At 41.6% G+C, this 24,346-nt stretch overlaps 1 protein-coding gene across 1 annotated transcript in view; it reads right to left on the bottom strand.

Moving 5' to 3' along the window:
- LOC123774736 (murinoglobulin-2) overlaps positions 1–24,346 on the bottom strand; it is a 308,702-nt gene that overhangs the window by 19,329 nt on the left and 265,027 nt on the right. The window contains 4 exon segments of the mRNA XM_045769279.2: positions 14,151–14,363; positions 15,905–16,056; positions 17,893–18,166; positions 20,761–20,865. Of these exon segments, the coding sequence (XP_045625235.2) occupies positions 14,151–14,363; positions 15,905–16,056; positions 17,893–18,166; positions 20,761–20,865 (744 nt within the window).

The following is a 24,346-nucleotide window of genomic DNA, read 5'->3' on the forward strand; positions in this document are numbered from 1 at the left end:
ACATCTGCAGGAGCTGAAGGAGGCATTTGAGCAGAGTTCCGTGCTGCGTTTCACTTACGAGATGGAAAAGGATGGGAAGCTGCCCTTTCTAGATGTAACAGTCATGGAAAAGAGCGGAGGTTTCCACACTGCAGTCTACACTAAGGAAACGAACATAGGAATGTGCCTAAATGCCAACAGCGACTGCCCAGACAGGTACAAAAGGAGTGTTGTTAACGCATATGTCGACCGTGCTCTCAGCTACAGCTCAGAATGGAAGCAAGTCGACGAAGAACTCTGTAGGGTAAGGCAGGTCCTAGTCAACAACGGCTTCTCCAATGGTTTCGTCGAAGACATCATAAGAAGGAAAGTGAAACGCCATGCAACCTCTGAAGAGACAACTAACACAACACCTATACCCCCTATTAGACTATTTTACAGGAACTTCTTTTCCACAGCTCATAAAACGGAGGAAAGGGTCCTGAAAGATATTGTTAATAGAAACGTTATCCCTACAGACAAAAATCAGAGGATACAACTGACGATTTACTATAAAACCAGAAAAACGGCCAGCCTACTCATGAGAAACTCTCCAGACACAAAACAGAACGCTTTAAAAGAGACTAACGTCGTCTATGCCTTCAAATGCCCTCTTGGGGACTGTAAGCTCCAAAAAACCCAGTATATAGGCAAGACAACAACATCTCTTTCTAGGCGTTTAACGATGCATAAGCAACAGGGCTCCATTAAGGAACATATAATCTCTTCCCACAACCAAACCATCGCCAGAGAAATCCTAGTAAACAACACAGAAATCATCGATAGATACAGCGATAGCAGGCGGCTTGACGTTTGCGAGGCACTACACATCAAGAAGTCAACACCAGCAATCAACAGCCAATTAATGCACAACTATATTCTACCCACCTCAAGACTCCGCTCCAATATAGAAGCATCAAGAAATATGGACCAATAGGCTTTCTACAAACACTTCTATTCAATACCCATTGTTTCGTGTTCTGTCTTGTGTTGATGAAATTAATACCCTATTAATGCCACCTCTTGTTCTGTCTTGTGTTGATGAAATTAATACCCTATTAATGCCACCTCACCCCATCCACCTCACTAAAATGTAGAAATAAAATGCGTAAGTTCTATTCAGTTGTGTATTTGTAAACTAAAGTCTTTGAAAATGTAATAAGTTTTACGAAACGCGCTCGTGTCGCGTCAGATTAGAAATAAAAATGAATTTTGGAGAATTGATTTTTCATTTACCTCCAACAGTGAAAAGAAATGTACGAAAGATTGAGAAAATTCGTGTTAGAATTATTAATCTTACTTTGTCGGTCATATTTAATAATATATGTCTACAGGAAAGACTGCTACCAAAATATACTAATATATATATATATACATATATATATATATATATATATATATATATATATATATATATATATATATATATATATATATATATATATATATATTATATATATATATATATATATATATATATATATATATTGAATATGACCGCATATTCTGTATTTATTATTTTCTGGTTTAGGGCTTCTATCCCTCTAACTATTTTCTTAGCATCACGGCTTAATTGAAATAGGAGTTCTCCAAAACTCATTTTCGTACTTTTAAGGTGAAGAAAAGAAGTGATTTACTATAGAGTGTATTACACTTATTTGTATAATTTGCACGACGTTTCGAACCTCCATGGTTCATTCTCAAGTGAACAGATCTTACAATACTAGTTGATTTTATACCCGCATTAGGTCAGGTGATAATACAATGAAGGTGAAAACATGGGGGGATACATAAGGGATAAACATAGGGGCTGCAGAAGGCTTATTGGCCCATACGAGGCATCTCCTATCTAAACACAAAGATTAATCCAGTGTAATTGGCCTGTTATGTTGGACATTGTCTTGTGTGTTGGCATCGATATGTTCTTGTCTTGTCCTTACTCTCATGGTGGGTAGAGTAAAAAGTTCCGTGATTTGGGTGTTCATGGTAGGTCGCTCTATTCTTATGTGAATTGCCTCAAGAATTTGTAATCTTCTTGAATCTTGGGTTTTGTCTATTATGCAAGTATTCTTGTTCAACATTTCTCTTGTTAGAGTAATGTCATGGGCTTGTCTCATGTGATTCCTAGGGGCACCAGATTGAAGATGGCATGTCAAACGCCTCGTCAGCTTGGTCGACGTCATACCTATGTACTTACATTGAAGGTTACATCCTTCGTGGGGGCAAGTGTACATGTATACAACGCTTGACTGCTGTAGAGGGTTCTCCGTCGGCTTCGGGCTGTTTTTGATAAGGAGTTCGGAAGTCTTCTTGGTTTTGTAGAATATTATCAGGTTTATGTTTTGGTTAGGAGTAGTGCTTTTTACTCCTTTACGGATTATTTCTTTCATTATTCTTTCCTCTTTTATATGTTCACTGTGCATGGTTGATTTGTAATATAATTTTATTGGGGGTGTTGTGGTTTCTGTCCTAGGTTCTGAATTATACCAACGGTCCAAGTGTCTTCTTATAGCAGCGTTTATTTCCGCGTTGCTATATCCGTTGTTCACCAATACCTGAGTTACTCTTTCAAACTCTCTACTCACGTTGCTCCATTCAGAGCAGTGGGTAAGCGCTCGACGAATATAAGCATTGAGAACACTGGCTTTGTATCTTTGGGGGCACTCACTTCTACCGTTCAGGCATAATCCTATGTTGGTGGGCTTGGTATATACGTTGGTGCTTAAAGAGGTTCCTGTTTTTGTTATTAGTACATCCAAGAATGGCAGACTGTTATTTTCACTATTTTCATGTGTAAATCGGAGTACTGACTCTCTCTCTAGGTGTCTTTTTAGGTCAATTAGTTCATCTGAGTCTTTTACTATTACGAATATGTCATCTACATAACGGCAGTATACAGTTGGTTTTTGTCTGCTACTGAAGACCCTATCTTCGATGGTTCCCATATAAAAATTAGCAAATAAAACTCCTAAGGGGGAGCCCATTGCTACTCCGTCTATTTGTAAATACATGTCTCCTTGTGGACTGATGAAAGGGGCTTCCTTTGTACATGCTTCGAGAAGACTTTTCAAGTGTGGCTCAGGTATGTCTAATTTGGGGGTGCTCTCGTCTCTGTATACTCTGTCCAGTATCATTCCTATGGTTGTGTCGACTGGGACGTTGGTAAAAAGGGATTCAACGTCCAGGGAAGCGATGATTCCATCGGGCTGGGTAGATTTGATCAATTCTAGGAAATCTGCTGATGATTGTAGACTAAACTTACTTGGAGTGTATGGAGTTAGGAGTTCATTGAGTTTCTTTGCCAGGTGATAAGTTGGGGTTGGTATTTGGCTGATTATAGGGCGTAGTGGGTTACCTGGTTTATGCGTCTTAACATTGCCGTAGGCATATCCTAAGCCATAGTCGCCTTGAAGTTTATTGAAATGCACACTACCTTTCTTTGCGTTGATTGCTGTAATTGTTTTGTTTACTTTCCGCTTAAGGTCTTCTACGGGGTTCCTCGTGATTCGTTGAAATTTGGAGTCGTCACTTAGGATGTCGCTAATTTTGTTCATGTATTCATGGGTAGGAATCAATACATATGCTGCTGTTTTGTCGGCCTTTCTTATTGGCCTTACAATCTTAACCCCACGACTCAAAGAAGCAGCGAAACAACTAAAAAATCTGAAAGACGTAACAATAAGAAAAGCCGACAAAACAGCAGCATATGTATTGATTCCTACCCATGAATACATGAACAAAATTAGCGACATCCTAAGTGACGACTCCAAATTTCAACGAATCACGAGGAACCCCGTAGAAGACCTTAAGCGGAAAGTAAACAAAACAATTACAGCAATCAACGCAAAGAAAGGTAGTGTGCATTTCAATAAACTTCAAGGCGACTATGGCTTAGGATATGCCTACGGCAATGTTAAGACGCATAAACCAGGTAACCCACTACGCCCTATAATCAGCCAAATACCAACCCCAACTTATCACCTGGCAAAGAAACTCAATGAACTCCTAACTCCATACACTCCAAGTAAGTTTAGTCTACAATCATCAGCAGATTTCCTAGAATTGATCAAATCTACCCAGCCCGATGGAATCATCGCTTCCCTGGACGTTGAATCCCTTTTAACCAACGTCCCAGTCGACACAACCATAGGAATGATACTGGACAGAGTATACAGAGACGAGAGCACCCCCAAATTAGACATACCTGAGCCACACTTGAAAAGTCTTCTCGAAGCATGTACAAAGGAAGCCCCTTTCATCAGTCCACAAGGAGACATGTATTTACAAATAGACGGAGTAGCAATGGGCTCCCCCTTAGGAGTTTTATTTGCTAATTTTTATATGGGAACCATCGAAGATAGGGTCTTCAGTAGCAGACAAAAACCAACTGTATACTGCCGTTATGTAGATGACATATTCGTAATAGTAAAAGACTCAGATGAACTAATTGACCTAAAAAGACACCTAGAGAGAGAGTCAGTACTCCGATTTACACATGAAAATAGTGAAAATAACAGTCTGCCATTCTTGGATGTACTAATAACAAAAACAGGAACCTCTTTAAGCACCAACGTATATACCAAGCCCACCAACATAGGATTATGCCTGAACGGTAGAAGTGAGTGCCCCCAAAGATACAAAGCCAGTGTTCTCAATGCTTATATTCGTCGAGCGCTTACCCACTGCTCTGAATGGAGCAACGTGAGTAGAGAGTTTGAAAGAGTAACTCAGGTATTGGTGAACAACGGATATAGCAACGCGGAAATAAACGCTGCTATAAGAAGACACTTGGACCGTTGGTATAATTCAGAACCTAGGACAGAAACCACAACACCCCCAATAAAATTATATTACAAATCAACCATGCACAGTGAACATATAAAAGAGGAAAGAATAATGAAAGAAATAATCCGTAAAGGAGTAAAAAGCACTACTCCTAACCAAAACATAAACCTGATAATATTCTACAAAACCAAGAAGACTTCCGAACTCCTTATCAAAAACAGCCCGAAGCCGACGGAGAACCCTCTACAGCAGTCAAGCGTTGTATACATGTACACTTGCCCCCACGAAGGATGTAACCTTCAATGTAAGTACATAGGTATGACGTCGACCAAGCTGACGAGGCGTTTGACATGCCATCTTCAATCTGGTGCCCCTAGGAATCACATGAGACAAGCCCATGACATTACTCTAACAAGAGAAATGTTGAACAAGAATACTTGCATAATAGACAAAACCCAAGATTCAAGAAGATTACAAATTCTTGAGGCAATTCACATAAGAATAGAGCGACCTACCATGAACACCCAAATCACGGAACTTTTTACTCTACCCACCATGAGAGTAAGGACAAGACAAGAACATATCGATGCCAACACACAAGACAATGTCCAACATAACAGGCCAATTACACTGGATTAATCTTTGTGTTTAGATAGGAGATGCCTCGTATGGGCCAATAAGCCTTCTGCAGCCCCTATGTTTATCCCTTATGTATCCCCCCATGTTTTCACCTTCATTGTATTATCACCTGACCTAATGCGGGTATAAAATCAACTAGTATTGTAAGATCTGTTCACTTGAGAATGAACCATGGAGGTTCGAAACGTCGTGCAAATTATACAAATAAGTGTAATACACTCTATAGTAAATCACTTCTTTTCTTCACCTTAAAAGTACGAAAATGAGTTTTGGAGAACTCCTATTTCAATTAAGCCGTGATGCTAAGAAAATAGTTAGAGGGATAGAAGCCCTAAACCAGAAAATAATAAATACAGAATATGCGGTCATATTCAATGAAACATGTTTGAAAGAAAACCTGCTGCCAGTATACACCAATATATATATATATATATATATATATATATATATATATATATATATATATATATATAATATATATATATATATATATATATATATATATATATATATACAAGATGGTACATTGGGATTGTGAGATTACATAGTATAGTAATAAAGCTACTAGTACGCGCAGCGTTTCGGGCAGATATTATGAGTCATTAAATTCTCATTACTCATTACATGCTGTATTCCAAGTTTTCCCTCCATTCCATTTAAATTTAAAAGGTGTCACCAGATTCTCAGTAGGAAAATTGATGAATTTTATAACTTTTTCAAATACTTAAATATCAAGTTCCTATGTCATTGTCGAGTACTGGACTCTCCTCCCCTAAGTCCAGTATTTTAGTTTGTAACACACAAGTAGGTGGTGCCAGTGTTATGTATAAGCATTATTAATTATTAAGACATAACAATCAGGTTTTTGTCTCCATTGAAGAACATCTGTGCTCAGTAAAGTTGGTGAATACGTTTATGGGTCAAGCGGCCTGGCCGACGGTTACTAAGCTGGTGTTATAAAGTGGAGGAGGAAATAATCTGGTGCTATACTCGCAAGAAGGTTGATGCCAAACTGAATAGGCTGATGGAACTAGATATCATTGAACCAGTAACAGGCCCAACACCATGGGTAAGCCCAATTGTCACTCCGTCCAAGCCGAAGAATCCAGATGAGACATAAATCCTAGTAAACAAGGCAATAATGCATGAACGCCATCCTACGCCCAACTGTATTTAGCAAGTTAGATTTAAACAAGGGCTATCATCAGCTTGAACTTGATGATGAGAGTCGCTTCATCACAACGTTTACGACACATCGAGGTCTGTATAGGTACAAGCGCCTGAGTTTTGGTATTAACAGTGCTGCCGAGGTATTCCAGCACATCATCAGCCAGGTATTGCAAGATATACCTAATGCTGACAACATGTCTGATGACATCATTGTTTATGGCCGTACCCAAGCTGAACACGACAAAGCTCTTCGTGCAACATTGCAACGCTTACGAGAAAAGAATCTGACGTTAAGCCGAGCAAAGTGTGAGTTCACTCGTCATAAAATTTAATTCTTTGGACATGTACTTAGTGACAAAGGTCTGTCTTCAGATCCTAAGAAAGTTGCAGATATCAAGAATGCTGCACCTCCTTCAACGTTCACTGAAGTACATAGTTTTCTGGGAATGGCAAACTACTGTTCTCGCTTTATTCCAGATTTCACTACCATTACCAAGCCTCTACGTGAGCTCCTGAAGAAAAATGCCTCGTGGTACTAGAGTGTTATCGAGCAAAATGTATTTGATGCTGTGAAAGATGCACTAATAGAGAATGCAACTGCTGCATACTTTGACCCAGCAATGAATAATGCACTAACCGTGGATGCTAGACCTGTTGGTTATGTTTTAGCCCAAAACAAACCTGGTCAACCTTATTCCAGAGTAGTAATTTTCTACACCAGCCGATCACTCATGTCAGACAGAGAAGGAAGCTCTTGCTCTTGTATGGGGCGGCGAACACTTCAATATCTATCTGTTTGGTACACCCTTCATCACAACAGTCACTGACCACAAGCCGGTGGAGACCATTTTCAATACTCCGAAGTTCAAACCACCAGCTGGCATTGAGAGATGGGCTCTTCGTCTGCAACCATACAAATTTACTGTCAAGTACAAGCCGGGTGCAGGCAATTCCGCTGATTACATCAGTTGACATCCTGCCAACAGTTTCACCATCACCAAGCATCAGCAAGTTGCCGAAGAATATGTACACTCTGTAACCTGTGATGCATTCCTTAAGGCTCTAACTCTTGATGAAATCCGTACTGCACCCCCTAGAGGATCCAACTCTGCCAGCAATAGTGGAGGCATTGACCAAAATAAAGGTCAGTGATCATGTTATCGATGAGAACTCACGTTATCCAGAGGTAGAAATCTTCACTTCCACATCTGCAAAGGCTGTTATCCCGAAACTCGACAAGATCTTTTAATATTTTGGCATTCCTGAAGTTGTCAAGACGGACAATGGCCCGCCATTCAATGGACAAGACTTCGTCAACTTTGCTGAGCATATTAGATTCTTACACCACCGTGTGATACCACTACAACCTCAAGCAACCGGAGAAGTCGAGAGATTCATGCAACCACTCATGAAAGCGGTACGCTGTGATCATGCCGAAGGACGATCCTGGAAACAAGCTATGTATGCTTTTCTCAGGAACTACAGTGCAAACACCGCATGGAACACTGGGCAAGTCGCCTGGTGAATTCTTATTTTGACGTCCTATGAGGATCACACTACCTGTCATGCCAGCTGAGGTAACGGATAAACGTCTCGCTCAGAAGGATGCATTACCCAAATGCAAAATGAAAATTTGCTCATGATGAACGTGCAAAGGAACAATTCATTAAGGTTGGTGACACCGTTCAAGTTTAAAAGATAAAAGAGGGAAAGCTAGATATGCCGTATGATACAAAACCATGTACAGTTATTAGTGTAAAAGGAACTATAATAGTTCTAATAGCGAGTAATAGAGATCATAGTATAACACGTAATATAGCTTATTTCAAAGTGAATACAACTGGTGTAGAAAATGATGAAGTACAAAGTAGTGCAAACGATAAAGAAATAAATGAGTTATAACTAAACAAAATATTCATCAAGGAATATTCTTATGATCAAGGACTCTTGTCCTAAACGTCATTGTAAACGTCCTAAGAGATTTGATGACTAATTGTGTTCCTATATAATGCAAAGTATTTACTTATTATACTAAATTAAATTTAATATTGTTTGAATACTGCAGATCAAGCTCTCATTCAATGTATCTGTGTAGTACAGTTGCTTTCATTTTTGTTTAACATTGTATTTGTATTTTTTGACATTGAAATCCTGTGTGGTAAATATTAAGTTGTTTAAATTCTGTTTGCCTAATTAATGAAAAATCTGTGCAACACCTTTTGATATGCTAACAACTTATTTTGTGTCAATAACTTTGCTTTGTGCTACAAGCATGGTAGACATCCTATATTCATTGTTTTAAAGAAAAGGAGGGATGTTATGTTCATAGCAAACGGCACCATCCGTTTGTATGTGCTGAGTTTCATACACCAACAATATGTATTCACCCAGTTGTACTTGCGGGGGTTGAGCTCTTCTCTTTCGGCTCGCCTCTCAACTGTTACTAACTGCTATTTTTTTTTTTCCACACACACACACACACACACACACACACACACACACACACACACACACACACACACACACACACACACACACACACACACACACGAGTGATCACGTCCTGTTAGACATTAAATATGCTTTAAAATTCCATCTAGAAGAAAATGGGGACATTGAAACAGATGATAAACTCGATTTAAGGAGAGGTCACAATTGGGAACTATGAATTTTTTTTAATGAGTGCAATTGGACAGACTTGTTGCTAGATAAGGAAGTAAATGAAATGTATGCCAAATTTTGCAAAATATACGATGAAGGCACACGAACATTCATACCAAAACAGAGATGCAGGGCCAGAAAACAGGATTGGTTCAACAGAAATTGCGAGAGGGCCAGAGGCCAAAAGACACAAAAATGGAATCAGTATAGGAAGAGGCCAAACCCCCAAACATACCAGCGATACAAAGAAGCGAGAAAACACTATACAGCAATAAGGAGAGAGGCAGAAAGAAATTTTGAAAAGGGGATAGCGGATAAATGTAAAACAGAACCGGGCCTATTCTACAAATTCATTAACAACAAATTGCAGGTAAAGGATAATATCCAGAGGTTGAAAACGGGAAACAGATTCACGGAAAATGAAAATGAAATGTGTGAAACATTAAATGAAAAGTTCCAAAGTGTGTTTGTACAAAATGAAGTCTTCAGAGAACCAGATACAAGAAGAATTCCAGAGAACAACATAGAGCGTATAGAGGTGTCTAAAGATGAAGTGAAAAATATGCTAACGTTTACGCAAAGCGTTTCTGCCTGAAACGCTTTGCATAATAGTGGCTTTAGGCATTGTATGTACGAGCTCTATCTATAAATTCATCAATATCTGTATCACCCCTTGTATGTATGTACTTTACCTAAATAAACATTTGAATTAGATTTTTTTTAAAGGAGCTCAGTAAGAACAAAGCAGTTGGTCCATATGGAGTTTCACCATGGGTTCTGAGAGAATGTGCATCTGAGCTCAGCATTCCACTTCACCTGATCTTTCAGGCATCCCTGTGTACAGGAGTCGTAGCAGATGTGTGGAAACAGGCTAATATAGTTGCAATCTACAAAAGTGACAGCAGGGAAGACCCCCTCAATTATATACCTAAATCATTGATAAGTGTAATAGTGAAAGTATTGGAAAAACTAATAAAAACTAAATGGGTAGAACACCTGGAGAGAAATTATATAATATCAAACAGACAGTATGGTTTTCGATCTGGAAGATCCTGTGTATCGAATTTACTCAGTTTCTATGATCGAGCCACAGAGATTTTACAGGAAAGAGATGGATGTGGTTGACTGCATCTATCTAGACCTAAAAAAGGCTTTCGACAGAGTTCCACATAAGAGGTTGATCTGGAAACTAGAAAATATTGGAGGGGTGACAGGTAAGCTTCCAACATGGATGAAAAATTTTCTGACTGATAGAAAAATGAGGGCAGTAATCAGAGGCAATGTATCGGACTGGAGAAATGTCACAAGTGGAGTACCACAGGGTTCAGTTCTTGCACCAGTGATGTTTATTGTGTACATAAATGATCTACCAGTTGATATACAGAGTTATATGAACATGTTTACTGATGATGCTAAGATAATAGGAAGGATAAGAAACTTAGATGATTGTCATGCCCTTCAAGATGACCTGGACAAAATAAGTATATGGAGCACTACTTGGCAAATGGAATCTAATGTTTATAAATGCCATGTTATGGAATGTGGAATAGGAGAACATAGACCCCACACAACCTATATATTATGTGAGAAATCTTTAAAGAATTCTGATAAAGAAAAAGATCTAGGGGTGGTTCTAGATAAAAAACTATCATCTGAGGACCACATAAAGAACGTTGTGCGAGGAGCCTATGCCACGCTTTCTAACTTCAGAATTGCTTTTAAATACATGGATGGCGGACACACACGGACACACACACACACACACACACACACACACACACACACACACACACACACACACACACACACACACACACACAAGGTATGCTACTATAGTCCCAGAACTAAGAGGCATGAGTTATGAGGAAAGGCTGCGGGAAATGCACCTTACGACACTGGAAGAAAGAAGAGTAAGGGGGGACATGATCACAACCTACAAAATCCTCAGGGGAATCGACCGGGTAAACAAGGATGAACTATTCAACACTGGAGGGACGCGAACAAGGGGACACAGGTGGAAGCTGAGTACCCAAATGGACCACAGAGACATTAGAAAGAACTTTTTCAGTGTCAGAGTAGTTAGTAAATGGAATGCACTAGGAAGTGATGTGGTGGAGGCTGACTCCATACACAGTTTCAAATGTAGATATGACAGAGCCCAGTAGGCTCAGGAATCTGTACATCAGTTGATTGACGGTTGAGAGGCAGGACCAAAGAGCCAGAGCTCAACCCCCGCAAACACAACTAGGTGAGTACAACTAGGTGAGTGTACACACACACACACACACACACACACACACACACACACACACACACACACACACACACACACACACACACACACACACACACACACATTTTCTTGGATTGTCGGAAAGCCATTGACACAGTACCGCATAAGAGGCTGGTACATAAGCTGGAGAGACAGGCAGGTGTAGCTGGGAAGGTGCTCCAGTGGATAAGGGAGTACATGAGCAGAGAGTTACGGTGAGAGATGAGACCTCCGATTGGCGTGAATTCACCAGTGGAGTCCCACAGGGCTCTGTACTCGGTCCTATCTTGTTTCTGATATATGTAAATGATCTCCCGGAGGGTATAGATTCATTTCTCTTAATGTTTGCGGACGATCCCAAAATTATGAGAAGGATTAAGACAGAGGAGGACTGCTTGAGGCTTCAAGAAGACCTAGACAAGCTGAAGGAATGGTCAAACAAATAGTTGTTAGAGTTTAACCCAAGCAAATGTAATGTAATGAAGATAGGTGTAGGGAGCAGGAGGCCAGATACAAGGTACCATCTGGGAGATGAAATACTTCACGAGTCAGAGAAAGAAAAAGACTTGGGGGTTGATCACGCCAGACCTGTCTCCTGCAGCACATATCAAGAGAACAACATCAGCGGCATATGCCAGGCTGGCCAATATAAGAACGGCATTCAGAAACTTGTGTAAGGAATCATTCAGAACTTTGTATACCACATATGTTAGGCCAATCCTGGAGTCTGCAGCCCCAGCATGGAGTCCATATCTAGTCAAGGATAAGACTAAACTGGAAAAGGTTCAAAGGTTTGCCACCAGACTAGTACCCGAGCTGAGAGGTATGAGCTACGAGGAGAGACTACGGGAATTAAACCTCACTTCGCTGGAAGGCAGAAGAGTTAGGGGGGGGGGGCATGATCACCACATTCAAGATTCTCAAGGGAATTGATAGGGTAGATAAAGACAGGCTATTTAACACACGGGGCACACGCACTAGGGTACACAGGTGGAAACTGAGTGCCCAAATGAGCCACAGAGATATTAGAAAGAACTTTTTTAGTGTCAGAGTGGTTGACAAATGGAATGCATTAGGCAAGTGATGTGGTGGAGGCTGACTCCATACACAGTTTCAAGTGTAGATATGATAGAGCCCAATAGGCTCAGGAACCTGTACATCTGTTGACTGACTGGTTGAGAGGCGGGACCAAAGAGCTAAAGCTCAACCCCCGCAAGCACAACTAGGTGAGTACACACACACACACACACACAATCCCCCCCCCCACACACTCACTTTCCCCAGGAAGCAGCCCATAACAGCTGTCTAACTCCCAGGTACCTATTTGCTGTTAGGTAACAGGGGCATCATAGTGAAAAAAACTCTGCCCATCTGTTTCCGCCGGCGCCGGGAATCGAAACCCGGTTCACAGGATTACATATCCAGCATGCTGTCCACTCAGCCAGCAGCGCCTTTAAACAAGAGAGAGCGTGCAGGATGCCCGCCAAGCTTGGAAGGTGACAGTCATGTATTATTATAAGTATTAAAGTCAGTAACCAACCAATGGCTTTATATCAACCCTACAACCAAGGCCATCCACAGCAACACATAACTCCACAATAGTTATCTATTGTTTTCAAGGTAGTGGTGCCTTTGCACAGCACCTTTACTCTCCTCAGCACTTCCTGGCTGTCTGTATGGAGAGTAACAATACTGTCAATGGGCCACTCTGAGCGTGGACCATCGCTGTCCACTATGACAATATCGCTAGGGTGTACGATAATTTTTATTTCAGGGGCGTTATCGTCAGAGTGATACTCACACAGAGATGTTAGCTACACCCTCGTCCAAACGTCATTCCACCGACTGATAACTCAGGAAAGATGTTTGTATCTCTGGACCAAGTCTCTCTCACTAACGTAACAACGGTCTTTAGGGTTCATCGTCCACAAAGAACGGTACAGGTGTTAGAGGTCACAGTCACACACAGTCACAAGCAGAAAAACAGACACACACACACAGTCACAAACAAACACATAGTCACATACAAACAGTCAAAAACAAACACACATAGGAGGGCTGATAGCTGAGTAGACAGCGCTCTGGACTCGTAATTCTTGGACCCGGGTTCGATGCCCGGTGATAGCAGAAACAAAATGAGTTTCTTTTACCCTGATGCCCTTGTTACCTAGTAGTAAATAGGTACCTAGGAATTAGATTGCTGTTACGGGCTGCTTCCTGGGTGTGTGTGTGTGGGGGGGGGGGAGGAATTAGTTAGTTGTTAGTAACAGTTGATTGATTGACAGTTGAGAGGCGTGCCGAAAGAGCAGAGCTCAACCTCGCAAGCTTAACTAGGTGAATACAATCACAGACAGACAGTCAGAGTCTCAGACAAATACAAACAGTTACATACAGACATACACAGTCAAACACAAATACTAACAGTCACATACAGACAGACACAGTCAAAGACTGTTTATGTCTGTATGTCAAAGTTACAGTCAGAAACACACAGTCACAGTCAGAAACTCTCAGTCACAAGCAAACACTGACAGTCTCAGACAGACACAGAGAAACACATTCACGTTGACAAAGACAAAGACGCTGGCAGACAATATAATCTCACCTGCAGTACGGCGCACCCCTGACCGTCCATGGTGACAGAGACAGGTGTGGGGAGCGTGGGCAGCTTCACCAGCTGCTGCAGGAGCTTGTTGTCGTCCGTGACAGTGAAGGGATGGGTCAGGCCGGTGGCTGTCACTGTTGCCACCACCTTCAAGGCTCCCTGGTAAAAGTGGGTCTCATACAGGGCCAGAGCCTGCAGTGCCACCACCGTGTCCTGAGTGCCACCGAAGAGAAAACATGTTAGTCCAAACATTTACCAAAAAATTAGTTTTCCATAACATTCCTGATGCTCTATGAATGAACGTTAATGCATTGTCTTAATGAACTTTAAAATTAACTTTATTGTGTTAGTTTTAGATTCACAATAAAAATTTAGTTAAAATCTGTTATAATCTGTTATAAAATTACTCCTTGCATTTCACACTGCGCTCCTTTTGCTGAAATTCTCAAAGTACTTGTGTTTCCCATACTATCTTACCCATAGTTGTCACTCGAGAAATTCTCTTCCAGATTGCAAGCAATTATACTTACTTAATTTCCAAGGGTTATATTTATATTTATTATGCAGACACTCTCCTTAATTATGATTTCTAAGCACAGCTTGATTTAGAACATAAAATAAGTAAGGAAAACGGACCCGACCAAGACTAAGGAACAATTATGTGAGCGTGTGCAGGAATGTGGTGCCCATCACCGGTATGAACAGCGCCACATTCCCTGAGATAAAGGGTAGAGGATAGAAAATGATCCTGGGACCCTCTTCCCAAAGCTCTCCTCGCGAAGGGAAAACTATTGTCCTCTTATGCAATCCCAGCTTCTGTTTTTACTGGATAAAACCGTCAGGTTTGTATGAATTAAATATGTAAAGAATACATAGTGGGTAGAAGTGATGAAAAGTGTTAAGAGAATATTATAAGTAGTGCTGGCGTGAGAAGGGTGTAAAATAGAAAAGGTGTTTGCATGTAAGACGGAAGTACATCAGTTAATAAGCTGAAATATGGAAAATCTGAAAGTATGGAAGATTTACTTGTGTAAATAAATACAAAGTATGAATATTGGAATCTTCATAGAGAATATATTATGGTGTGTGTGTTCTCTGTAAACAGTAGCAATGCAACAAAACAAAATAAAATAAAATAAAACAAAATAAATTTAAAATGCATTTGGGTGGTAGGAGAAGAAAGGTTTAAAGTGTTTAGTGAGAACCCACAAGGTTATCTCTGATTACTCTTTATTTTCTTCTTTGAGGCTGTGGGTCCCTACATTTGCACCAGAGGTGGTACCCTTACCCATTATTAAAGTGATATTATTATTATAATACAGTTATGTTGTGTCTTGGCAGGGGGATGTGGCTGACTGAGTGAAGGTGCTACCTGTGTGGAGTAGGTGAGACATGTGGGGTGACTGAGTGAAGGTGCTACCTGTGTGGAGTAGGTGAGACATGTGGGGTGACTGAGTGAAGGTGCTACCTGTGTGGAGTAGGTGAGACATGTGGGTGACTGAGTGAAGGTGCTACCTGTGTGGAGTAGGTGAGACATGTGGGTGACTGAGTGAAGGTGCTACCTGTGTGGAGTAGGTGAGACATGTGGGGTGACTGAGTGAAGGTGCTACTTGTGTGGAGTAGGTGAGATATGTGGGGTGACTGAGTGAAGGTGCTACCTGTGTGGAGTAGGTGAGACATGTGGGGTGACTGAGTGAAGGTGCTACCTGTGTGGAGTAGGTGAGACATGTGGGGTGACTGAGTGAAGGTGCTACCTGTGTGGAGTGGAAGCCACCTTGACCGTTCCGCTGTGCCGTGATCCACTTGACCACCTTGTTTGCCTGCTGCTGGTATAGTTTAGGGTGGAGTGTCATCATGGCCATGAGAGCGTAGCCAGCTGTCTCCACCGCTACGGCTTCAGTTTTGCCTGGGTATTCAACAACAGTTATCTTATTACTTGTGTTATTTTGTTTCAGTGCTAATGTAAACAAGCGTATTTAAACCATAAAAAAGCTAATGAAGCTAACAAATTGGGAACTATAATGATCGTACTGCTTGATGATTGATGATGAAAACAGAAGGATGACATAACTTTTATCTCTTCGTTCTTTTTATTTTTAATTGTTAATGACTCTTATTTTTAATAATGATTTATCCTGGGACATATGTTATATAATACATAAATGAATAGAACGGAAATTCCAATTATTTAATGGGATTAATTAAATATTTGTCAACCTAGTGGGCAACTAACACATTAATAACCAGTCCATCCACGTGTATACTGTAGCAGTCCACTGTAACACCTCCATACCTGTAGTCCACTGTAACTCCTCCATACCTGTAGTCCACTGTAACACCTCCATACCTGTAGTCCACTGTAAACTCCTCCATACCTGTAGTCCACTGTAACACCTCCATACCTGTAGTCCACTGTAACACCTCCATACCTGTAGTCCACTGTAACTCCTCCATACCTGTAGTCCACTGTAACACCTCCATACCTGTAGTCCACTGTAACTCCTCCATACCTGTAGTCCACTGTAACTCCTCCATACCTGTAGTCCACTGTAACGCCTCCATACCTGTAGTCCACTGTAACACCTCCATACCTGTAGTCCACTGTAACACCTCCATACCTGTAGTCCACTGTAACGCCTCCATACCTGTAGTCCACTGTAACACCTCCAGACCTGTAGTCCACTGTAACGCCTCCATACCTGTAGTCCACTGTAACACCTCCATACCTGTAGTCCACTGTAACACCTCCATACCTGCAGTCCACTGTAACACCTCCATACCTGTAGTCCACTGTAACGCCTCCATACCTGTAGTCCACTGTAACGCCTCCATACCTGTAGTCCACTGTAACTCCTCCATACCTGTAGTCCACTGTAACACCTCCATACCTGTAGTCCACTGTAACTCCTCCATACCTGTAGTCCACTGTAACTCCTCCATACCTGTAGTCCACTGTAACGCCTCCATACCTGTAGTCCACTGTAACTCCTCCATACCTGTAGTCCACTGTAACACCTCCATACCTGTAGTCCACTGTAACACCTCCATACCTGTAGTCCACTGTAACTCCTCCATACCTGTAGTCCACTGTAACGCCTCCATACCTGTAGTCCACTGTAACTCCTCCATACCTGTAGTCCACTGTAACTCCTCCATACCTGTAGTCCACTGTAACACGCCCATGACTGCATGAGGGATCATGCCCAAAATCTTAACACTTACACAGGACATACTAGAAGCCTCTGGTTCATAGTAGTTTGATTAAGTTAAAAAGTTCAGTTTGTAAGGCGAAAGTGGCATAATATTTTACTGTTTACGGGTTTGATTTAATGACAATTTTATTTTCAGGCGGGCAAGTTGAGATGTCAGACCTGTGGGAGACTCTTCTTGTATTACCACATTATGTAATAGAAACTGGAAGTGAATGGGCGGGAGATCTCTACGAAGAGCAACAAGTGGCACCTGTTAACAGGCTCATCTCATCCTGATCATCAGATTTCACAGTAACTCACTGTATCCCATGTAAAAAACAAGGCGGAAACAAATGGGCAGAGTTTCTTTCACCCTGATGTGCCTGTTCACCTTGCAGTAAATAGGTACCTGGGAGTTAGACAGCTACTACGGGCTGCTTCCTGGGGGTATGTAACAAAAAAGGAGGCCTGGTCGAGGACCGGGCCGCGGGGACGTTAAGCCCCGAAATCATTTCAAGATAACCTCAAGATATCCCTTAACCAAGTAATACCTGGTCCCTTGGGCAGCACCCAGTAGGTCGAGTTCTTGGTCACAACGGCTTGTGCGAGCAGCTTCTGGAGAACTGCCTCGGCCTCAGGTAACATTGCTAGGGCAAAAGCGTAGGCCTTGAGCGCCATAACGTAGGGGTCGTGGGAGGTGTCCGCCCTCAGGCACTGGGCTGCCAGACATGACGAGGCAGTACAGGACTCGTCACTGGCCTCCAGGAGGGCGATCATCACGTAGGCTGTCAGAGGTACAGGAGAGTCGCTTCCCTCAATTCCACCCTGTGAAAAGTGCCATATCTTATTGGTATTGTTTAGACATATACACACATAACAGAACACGAGCAGTGTATACAAACTGCACCAGTTTAAGGTCAGGAAAGACCTGGGTAAATACTGCGTTTGGAATACGGTTATGATATATGGAACATTTTACCATATTACATAATAGACGAGTGGTCGGTTGATTGTTTCAAACTTAGGTTAGACATACATATGAATGTGTTTAGGTTGATATAAATAGGAGCCTCCGTGTACAGACAAAGAGTCCTTCATTAGTTTCATTCATTCATTCGTTCAGATGATTGAGTGAGAATCCCTAAGATCAGTTTGCGAGGCTGAGGATTAGCACTTAGCTCAGCCTTCCTAAAAATCTTCAATTTGATGCAATTAATTCCTCTCAGTTCTCGTATTATATTTAATTTAAATAATATATCGAGTTAGTTTCAACCACTTTTTCGTCACACTCATTCCACTTACATCTATGTCACTGAAGAGGTTTTCTAACATCACTGATTTACGAGGCTATCATTCACAGCTTGAACTCTTATTTTCTGCTTGGTCAATTGACTTTGATATAATGTCGTTATTATGTCCCTGTATATCCAACTCTCCTGAAGTGGGGTGAGGACCAGTTACCTCATAATTGTTCTATATGGCCAGTAATGACCCGTGTTGAAGATCATCGCACCTTTATAGTCATGTTTTGTGCGTCTTCTCAGGTGGGGATTCTATTCTCTGGCGGCCAATTTACCATTAGCTCAGAGAGAAGTTGTCAATAGGATATGAGAGTCTTGCGTCCTAATTCCTGAATGTACAGGTACGTGTTGCTATCTGTGCACCGACCGACCACGTGCCGCCGCCATTTTGCACATACCACCTGCTGGGGAGGTATTGCCACATGGAACAATAATACAGTAAGTGACCACACAGTACCAGCCCACACGCATGGAACAATAATACAGTACCAGCCCACACGCATGGAACAATAATACAGTACCAGCCCACACGCATGGAACAATAATACAGTACCAGCCCACACGCATGGAACAATAATACAGTACCAGCCCACACGCATGGAATAATAATACAGTACCAGCCAACACACATGGAACAATAATACAGTACCAGCCCACACGCATGGAACAATAATACAGTACCAGCCCACACGCATGGAACAATAATACAGTACCAGCCCACACACATGGAACAATAATACAGTACCAGCCCACACACATGGAACAATAATACAGTACCAGCCCACACGCATGGAACAATAATACAGTACCAGCCCACACGCATGTAATAATAATACAGTACCAGCCAACACACATGGAACAATAATACAGTACCAGCCCACACGCATGGAACAATAATACAGTACCAGCCCACACGCATGGAACAATAATACAGTACCAGCCCACACACATGGAACAATAATACAGTACCAGCCCACACGCATGGAACAATAATACAGTACCAGCCCACACTCATGGAACAATAATACAGTACCAGCCCACACGCATGGAACAATAATACAGTACCAGCCCACACGCATGGAACAATAATACAGTACCAGCCCACACGCATGGAACAATAATACAGTACCAGCCCACACGCATGGAACAATAATACAGTACCAGCCCACACGCATGGAACAATAATACAGTACCAGCCCACACACATGGAACAATAATACAGTACCAGCCCACACGCATGGAACAATAATACAGTACCAGCCCACACGCATGGAACAATAATACAGTACCAGCCCACACAGCATGGAACAATAATACAGTACCAGCCCACACGCATGGAACAATAATACAGTACCAGCCCACACGCATGGAACAATAATACAGTACCAGCCCACACACATGGAACAATAATACAGTACCAGCCCACACGCATGGAACAATAATACAGTACCAGCCCACACGCATGGAACAATAATACAGTACCAGCCCACACGCATGGAACAATAATACAGTACCAGCCCACACGCATGGAACAATAATACAGTACCAGCCCACACACATGGAACAATAATACAGTACCAGCCCACACACATGGAACAATAATACAGTACCAGCCCACACTCATGGAACAATAATACAGTACCAGCCCACACACATGGAACAATAATACAGTACCAGCCCACACTCATGGAACAATAATACAGTACCAGCCCACACACATGGAACAATAATACAGTACCAGCCCACACTCATGGAACAATAATACAGTACCAGCCCACACACATGGAACAATAATACAGTACCAGCGCACACTCATGGAACAATAATACAGTACCAGCCCACACTCATGGAACAATAATACAGTACCAGCGCACACTCATGGAACAATAATACAGTACCAGCCCACACTCATGGAACAATAATACAGTACCAGCCCACACTCATGGAACAATAATACAGTACCAGCCCACACTCATGGAACAATAATACAGTACCAGCGCACACTCATAAATAAGGCGTTATGCCGCAAGCTTATCATTCATATTTGTATTTATATTGACAATAAATTTTGTGTTTCATTAACATAATTAGTATTGTGTTTGTCAACAAGATACCCACCTTCATGGCCTTGTGGAACACCTTACCAACGCTGTTGAAGCAACCGTCTTCCCTCTGTTGTGACTGAAGCCAAGTACTGGTTCTCTTCAAATCATTCTCGTCAATCTGAAAATAACACTTATAATTAGATTTTTGTGGAAAAACGAACTCCAAATATAAGGAATTAATGCAAAATATTTCTCTCTGCCTTCAAAGATGTTGTGAGACTAAACGACACATCTTTTAACGCAATGCCAAATTGTAAGATTAACGCTAGATAGTTAATATTTAACTTCATTCCCAAGTGAAGAAAAAGAGAATAAATATAAAGAAGATTCGTGCTTGAATCATTGATCTAATCCTTTACGGTCAAATTCATAAAATTCACTGATAGTCACATTCACACTAACACACAGACACACAAGGTAGATTCAGGGCGACTGGTGGCTGAGTGGACAGCACTCAGGGGACTGGGGTTCGATCCCCCGGCGATGGTGGAAAATAAATGGCAGAGTTTCTTTCACCCTGATGGTTCTTTTACCTAGCAGTAAAAAGGTACCTGGGAGTTAGACATCTGTTACGGGCTGCTTCCTGAGTGTGTGTGTATGTGTGTGTGTGTTTACTAGTTGTGTTTTTGCGGGGGTTGAGCTTTGCTCTTTCGGCCCGCCTCTCAACTGTCAATCAACTGTTTACTAACTACTTTTTTTTTTCCCCACACCACACACACACACACACACCAGGAAGCAGCCCGTGACATCTGACTAACTCCCAGGTACCTATTTACTGCTAGGTAACAGGGGCACTTAGGGTGAAAGAAACTTTGCCCATTTGTTTCTGCCTCGTGCGGGAATCGAACCCGCGCCACAGAATTACGAGTCCTGCGCGCTATCCACCAGGCTACGAAGCCCCTACGAGACTGAAGGTGTGTGTGTGTGTGTGTGTGTGTGTGTACTCACCTATTTGTACTCACCAATGTGTGCTTGCAGGGGTTGAGCCTTTTGTTTCCTAGTTCTGTTTTTGGGGAGATAAGTTCTAGCTCTACCAAGTACTCAAGGATCAATACACTGTGATCACTAATTCCCAAGCCTGCTTCCAACTTAACTTCCCTTATACCCCACACATTTAGGTTAAATATCAGATCAAGCATGGTTGGTTCATCTTTCCCTCTCATTCTTGCCGGTCCCTGATGTGTTGGCTTAGAAAGTTTCTTGTTGCCACGTCCAGCAGCTTAGCTTTCCATGTATTTGGTCCTCCATGTGGGTCTCTGTTCTCCCAAGCTATCTTCCCGTGGTTAAAGTCCCCCATGATTAGTATTACAGATCCATTCCTGCTAGCGAGAGAAGCTGCTCTCTCTATTATGTTAATGGAGGCCATGGTGTTTCTATCATATTTCTGTCTGGGTCTTCTGTCATTTGGTGGTGGGTTATATATGACTGTGACTATAATTTTTTGTCCTCCAGTTGCTATGGTACCTGTTATGTAGTCACTGAAACCTTAACAGCCCACCACATCTTCCTTCTCTCTCTTTCCTCACAACACAGTAGTCCTGTGGAAACACTGCATTTGTTATGATTTTCGTTAGCTTTGTTTCTGTCAGTGCTATTATGTCTGGTTTCTCTTCAAGTACCCATTCTCCAAGTTCATTTGTGTTACTTGTAATCCCATCTATGTTAGTGTACATTGTCTTGAGACTCACTTTCTTCTGTCCCTTCTCATGTTTCCTTCTTGGTGAGCGTTCTGCTGATGGGGGAAGCTATTCCATGGGCGTAAGGATTTGTGGGGTGAGTAACGAGGTCTCATAAGATACTGGAGTGAGGGGTGTGGGAGGGGGTGGAAAGTGAAGGGGGGGGGGGGCGGGGACAGAGAGGGTATTGGATGAAAGGGGAGGGAGTGTCTCCTCTGATGCGTGTTGTCTCCATCATCACGTCTCTCTCGTGTCTCTCTTGGCTTTGCTTGCTATATCATTTTCATAATTTTTCTCTGCTTCTCTTTTCACACTAACATACTCATTCCTGGTTCTCTGGTATCTCTCTCTCTACTTTCTGGTGTTCTGTTATTCCGGAAGTTCCTCCACGCCCTTTTGTTCAATTCGTTTGTGTGTGTGTGTGTGTGTGTGTGTGTGTGTGTGTGTGTGTGTGTGTGTGTGTGTGTGTGTGTGTGTGTGTGTGTGTGTGTGTGTGTGTGTGTGTGTGTGTGTGTGTGTGTGTGTGTGTGTGTGTGTGTGTGTGTGTGTGTGTGGCGGAGGGACAAAGGTGAAGAGGGTGGTGGTGACTACTTTCTCACCTATGTGAGAAAGTAGTAGCCGAAACAACGGCTTCTCCAATGGTTTCGTTGAAGACATCATAAGAAGGAAGGTGAAACGCTATGCAACCTCTGAAGAGACAACTAACACAACACCTGTACCCCCTATTAGACTATTTTACAGGAACTTCTTTTCCACAGCTCATAAAACGGAGGAAAGGGTCCTGAAAGATATTGTTAATAGAAACGTTATCCCTACAGACAAAAATCAGAGGATACAACTGACGATTTACTATAAAACCAGAAAAACGTCCAGCCTACTCATGAGAAACTCTCCAGACACAAAGCAGATCGCTTTAAAAGAGACCAACGTCGTCTATGCTTTCAAATGCCCTCTTGGGGACTGTAAGCTCCAAAAAACCCAGTATATAGGCAAGACAACAACATCTCTTTCTAGGCGTTTAACGATGCATAAGCAACAGGGCTCCATTAAGGAACATATAATCTCTTCCCACAACCAAACCATCGCCAGAGAAATCCTAGTAAACAACACAGAAATCATCGATAGATACAGCGATAGCAGGCGACTTGACGTTTGCGAGGCACTACACATTAAGAAGTCAACACCAGCAATCAACAGCCAATTAATGCACAACTATATTCTACCCACTTCAAGACTCCGCACCAACATAGAAGCATCAAGAAATATGGACCAATAGGCTTTCTACAATCACTTCTATTCAATACCCATTGTTTCGTGTTCTCTCTTGTGTTGATGAATTTAATACCCTATTAATACCACCTCACCCTATCCACCTCACTCAAATGTAGATATAAACAAATCGGAGATGTGTAAGTTCTATTCAGTTGTGTATGTGTAAACTAAAGTCTTTGAAAATGTAATAAGTTTTACGAAACGCGCTCAAGTGTCGCGTCAGACTAGAAATAAAAATGAATTTTGGAGAATTGATTTTTGAATTACCACCAACAGTGAAAAGAAATGTACGAAAGATTGAGAAAATTCGTGTTAGAATTATTAATCTTACTTTTTCGGTCATATTTAATAATATATGTCTACATGAAAGACTGCTACCAAAATATACTAATATATATATATATATATATATATATATATATATATATATATATATATATATATATATATATATATATATATATATATATAACTGAAAACTCACACCCCAGAAGTGACTCGAACCCATACTCCCACAACTGGTAAGTACAGGGACGCCTTAATCCGCTTGACCATCACGACCGGACAAAAGGAAGTGATAGCCGGGGCTATATGAACCACTTCCCCGCCGGCACTCGGATGGTAATCTTGGGCATAGCATTTTATCAAATC

Source organism: Procambarus clarkii, chromosome 68, assembly GCF_040958095.1.
Source record: "Procambarus clarkii isolate CNS0578487 chromosome 68, FALCON_Pclarkii_2.0, whole genome shotgun sequence".
NCBI classification, from domain to species: domain Eukaryota; kingdom Metazoa; phylum Arthropoda; class Malacostraca; order Decapoda; family Cambaridae; genus Procambarus; species Procambarus clarkii.